The 4,637-nt window shown below is 46.9% G+C and overlaps 1 protein-coding gene across 1 annotated transcript; it reads right to left on the bottom strand.

Annotated features, from left to right (window-relative positions):
* Window positions 1-1,947: 1,947 nt before the first annotated feature.
* LOC115239096 lies at window positions 1,948-4,203 on the bottom strand. Its single transcript, XM_029813436.1, has 3 exons — window positions 3,724-4,203; window positions 2,449-3,265; window positions 1,948-2,360 (listed from the first exon to the last, which is right to left on the bottom strand). The coding sequence occupies exons 1-3, from the start codon at window positions 4,201-4,203 to the stop codon at window positions 1,948-1,950; spliced, it is 1,710 nt and encodes a 569-aa protein (XP_029669296.1).
* Window positions 4,204-4,637: the final 434 nt, after the last annotated feature.

Here is a 4,637-nt window from a genome sequence, read left to right as displayed (position 1 = left end):
ACACGGAATATTCAGATAAGCGTTTCGGTATATACGGGACTTTTGGAATACGAATGGAATATTTCAGGAATATCTAGCGTTTACTGGGGAAGGACAAGAAATGACAGGGAAGCGAGAAGGGTAGAAAGGAGAGAGATGGAAGAGCAAGAGGTGGAGTGGAAAGTGGCCTTCTGGAATGTAGCGGGGATAAGAAATAAGAATAGGGATTTTTGGCATAGAAGAGTGATGGGATATAGTAATACTACTATAGTATTATCGGAAACATGGATAGAGGAGAGAGGATGAGGAAAACTGAAGGAAATACTGCCGAAGGAATTCACTTGAAAGGTGCAGATGGCAAGGAGAAGAAACAAAAAGAAAAGAGCGAGGGGAGGAATGCTAATGGGCAATAAAAAGAATATAATGATAGAGGAAAAGGGGGAGGAAGAAACGGAGTTAAGAATAGTATGCACCCTGCCGAAAATGTTCGATTAAAACTGATTTAAAAAAAAGTAATCCGAATCGATCGGGATTTCTGCACCGAAACGGTATTAATTTAAAAAAAAGTAATCCGAATCGATCGGGATTTCTGCACCGAAAATGCGGTATTAAAACCGATTGAAAATAGTCAAATCGAATTTAGTACGCTTCAGGCGGATTAATGTTGGGTGATATACATCCACCTCAATCCGAAATTATAAGATTTCATAAGTTATAATTAAATCAGTTTTAATGCGATGTGAATCTGTCGGTGGAGGACAAAAGTAATTCGGATTGGAAATAATCCACGAAAGCGATGTTAAAACCGATTATAATTCGTTCGGAATTAAAATCGATTACTTTTTAATCCGGGCGCGGATTGAACCGATTAAAAACGATTAAAACAGATTATGTTTTAATCGGTTTTAATCGAACATTCTCGGCAAGAAAAGGCTTAAAACAAGTGCAAAAGACATTGAGCTAAAGAAGGATTCCTTGCTGCAATATCCACACAGCATATAATATCATCCGAATATTCTATACTCATACTGTGAATATACGTTATATATGTAATATACTGAGAACATTCCTATAACATCTCTTATAGTATATTATTTCTCGGATATTCTCAGGATATACTTTCGAGTTACGCGAATTTATTTATTAGCGAATATATATAGCAATGCCATTTTAGATGTGTAATTTCCGTATTGCCGGCGCTGGTCTCTTCTGTTTTTTTTTAGCTGAACTATCTGCATATACAGGGTGTCCTAGACCACCCGTACACCCCTTTTCTTTTAAAAACTAAGCATTTTAGAGAAAAACGTTTTGAACAAAAGTTGTATAGTTTCGAGGGGGACATAAGGTGGTGTCATTAATTTGACCTTGAATAGTTGCTTGAAGGTCACGTGAAGGTCACCTTCAATTTTTTAAATGGAACTGCCTACTTTTTATATTAAAAAAAAAAATATTTTGTTAGGACAGTGCTGGGATTTACTTGCACATTTTGGCCCGATTCCGTGGCTCACGCCTATTGCCCCTCACTCACCGCTCGTGCGTTAGCAACGAGTCGCCAGATACGCGTAACTAAGGAGCGCAACGCTTCGTCTCAGGAGCGTTCATATGTAAGAATGTCCAAAGATAATAATAAGACAATACTTTTCTAAACGCACCGCGAAAATTCTCAAAATTAAAAGTTTTTCTTTAATATTTTATATTTCATTGATATAAAATATTGAAGAAAAACTTTTAATTATAGAAGAGTATTGTCCGACGCTCCATCGACTACTAAGCACCAAAGAAGTGAAGAGAGCACTTCGCTCTGCGGGCACCCTTGATCCACCTAACCGCCGATACTGACAGCGCCGAGCGTCGTTACAACTTGCCGCCGGAGCATACCTCTGATCCAATGAACCAGCCTGTGTGGAACGCCCCGCAGCGTTGCCTCCCTGCAAACCACCTCGTGAGGGGTGTTGTTGAAGGCACCCTCTATGTCCAGAAAGGTCCCCACCGTGTAGCCTCCATGAGATCTCTCTCAATTTGGGAAACCAAAGAGTGGAGCGCCGTTTCCGTAGAGTAGCCTATTCTGTAGGCATGTTGATTCTCATGCAGCGGATGCCGCATGAGGACAATATTCCTCAAACAGACCTCGACCAGCTTCTCCAACGTCTTCAAAATAAATGACGTCAGGCTGATCGGCCTGAAATCCTTGGCAGAGGTGCAACAGGTCCTTCCGACTTTAGGTATGAATAGTGGTATTGAGAGGGTGGCCTCGCCAGCCTCCAAGCTCTGGGCGTGTAGCCCAGAGCAAGACAAACTCTCAGGTTCCGCGTGAGCGGCCCACTGATCTGCCCGAGCTCCTCTTGTAAGAGCGCCGGAAAAATCCCATCCGGTCCAGCGGACTTGAACGGTTTAAAGGTTTTGACAGCCCACTTCACCCTCTCGGGTTTTACGATACTGGCCGCCAATTCCCAGCCAATTCACACCCACGTGCCCTTAATCTGGGCTCCGCAGTCCCCCTGTCTGAGTCGACATCAAGCCCCCTCCTGAAGCCCGGAAAATTGGTCTCCAGAAGGTGAGCCAGACATTGCTCTCCCGAAACCACGTCCCCATCCGGGAGGCGTATTGCCTGCAGGTTTGAGTCCGGGTTTTTCGCCAGGATTCTGCAAAACTTAGAGGCTTCCGGAACCTCCTCCATCGACTCACAGAATCTCCTCCAGCTCTCTTTCTTGGCGGCTACTACAGAGTCCCTATAGGTCTTCTGGGCCCTCCGGTAGAGATCCCAGTCGAGCGGGCGACCCGTGATTTTGGCTCTATTCCAGGCACGCCGAGCCCCCTCCCTGAGCCTCTGCAGTCCCGGTCCCCACCAAGAGACCTTCTTATTAGAGCGAACTGCTCTCGTTGGACGATTCTTTTCGAAGCTGCCCACTAAAGCTCTTTGTAGATGATCTACGCAGAGCTCTACCTCAGCAGCGGTCTCGTGCCTCTTAGGGAAGCCGCAAAGACCATTGGAGAGATCTTCACGAAACGAGTCCCAATCCGTCCTTCTCGGATTTCTTCTATAGATTGTTTCAGGCCTCACATTGGCAAGCCTGAAGACGATCTGCCTATGATCAGAGAAAGAGGGCTCCGATGATACCTGCCACCCGACAACCTCCGGAACCAAATTTCTCGAGCATAGAGTAAGGTCAAGTACCTCACGCCTAAGCATATTCTGAAATATTGGTTCGTTGCCCCTGTTCAGGATTTCCAGGTCAGTGGCTACCAGGTACTCCAGAAGGGAGAGGCTCACTTGCGCGGGGCTCCACTTCCGGAAGATATAACCTAACCCAAACCTATTTCTGATTTAAAACTAAAACTTATGTGCGCAAATGAACTGTGCGCAAAAGAAATGTGCGCAAAAGAAATGTGCGCAAAAGAACTGTCCGCAAAAGAACTGTGTTCAAACGAACTGTGTGTAAACGAACTGTAACAAACGTTTATTTACCAAATAAAGTTAATAATAAATGTCAAGAAAATTCAAAATTATACATGCATACATGCATGTGTATGTATTCCAAATTATACAAAAATATGTGTTGTGTCCAAAAACAACGTGTCCAATTGAACGGTGCGCAAATGAAATGTGTCCAAACGAATTGTGCGCAATTGAAATGTGTCCAATCGAACGGTGCGCAACTTTATATGTCTAATATCACAGTGTGCAATTGCAACATGTCCAATTGTACTGTGCGCAAGTGAAGGCTTCTCACTCCAGAAGCCTACTGCCCCGATTGGTGCTCGCCCAAACAGTGTGGTGCCCATTAGCGTCGCACCCCATATAACTCCCACTATAAGCGGCAGCCCCTTATCTTGGCAGTAATCCACCAGCCTAGCCACAGGGCCTAGCGGAAGCGAGCCCTCCTCTTCATGTGAGAAGTACGCCGAGCTCACCACCATCCTCCTGGTCTCGCCCGTGGTAAATCTGAGGAAATCCACCGTAACTGCTACAACGTCTCTGGAACAAAATTCCGGCATGAGTTGCGCTTCTAGTCCCTTGACCGCAATCGCGGCCCTGGGACTGGACTCTGTGGGGGACTTGAAAAGTCTGCCACAGACCGCAATGCCCCTAATGCAGCCCCTATATACCCAGGGTTCCTGCATTAGGCAAATACCTGTGTGCACCACAGCCATACTCCTGGCCAAAACAGCCGAGGCGCCCCTGCTGTGGTGCAAGTTGATCTGGGTGAATCCCATCGTCGCCATGCCCACTTTATTGAGGGCCTGACGCTGGCTGGGATTCTCCCTGCCCCGTCGTCTTACTACGAACCCCGAGCAGACCCACAGTGATCTGCTTGAGCCCATAGCTAAGTCTGAAGTCCCGCGCCCTCAGCTTGAGGACACTGGACTCCGGGATGACGAGAAAGAGGTTTCTCCCTTCTGGGGAAGCCCCAACATTTTCGGCAAAAACCTGCCAACTAGCCGTGGCGATGCCCGGATTCTGCCTCTCCAGCAGCCCCAGGACCGCCGCCGCAGGCACCGGAGGACCCGGAACCCATATGGCTGCCCTGTGCCGCTTTTGAAACGCACCCAAGCCCACCACCCTGAGCTTGGCACCCTCCCAGGGAGAGATGTGCCCAATTCGCTCCGAGAGCCAATTGAACGCCATCTCATCCTCCCCTCTAATGACTACGGCGCTA

This window comes from Formica exsecta, unplaced genomic scaffold (genome assembly GCF_003651465.1).
Source record: "Formica exsecta isolate Colony F162 unplaced genomic scaffold, ASM365146v1 scaffold364, whole genome shotgun sequence".
In the NCBI taxonomy this organism is placed as follows: Eukaryota; Metazoa; Arthropoda; class Insecta; order Hymenoptera; family Formicidae; genus Formica; species Formica exsecta.
The sequence above is the reverse complement of the archived record's forward strand: the minus strand, read 5'-3'. Positions and strand labels throughout refer to the sequence as shown.

Bases quoted from the DNA above. Each gene is read 5' to 3' on its own strand.
- LOC115239096 (XM_029813436.1), bottom strand. From the start codon at position 4,203: ATGGCGACGATGGGATTCACCCAGATCAACTTGCACCACAGCAGGGGC. The intron at 3,266-3,723 runs GTAGGCTTCTGG...ATCTTCCGGAAG, and splicing joins GGCGAGCACCAATCGGGGCA to TGGAGCCCCGCGCAAGTGAG. The intron at 2,361-2,448 runs GTGGGTGTGAAT...AAACCGTTCAAG, and splicing joins GGAGCCCAGATTAAGGGCAC to TCCGCTGGACCGGATGGGAT.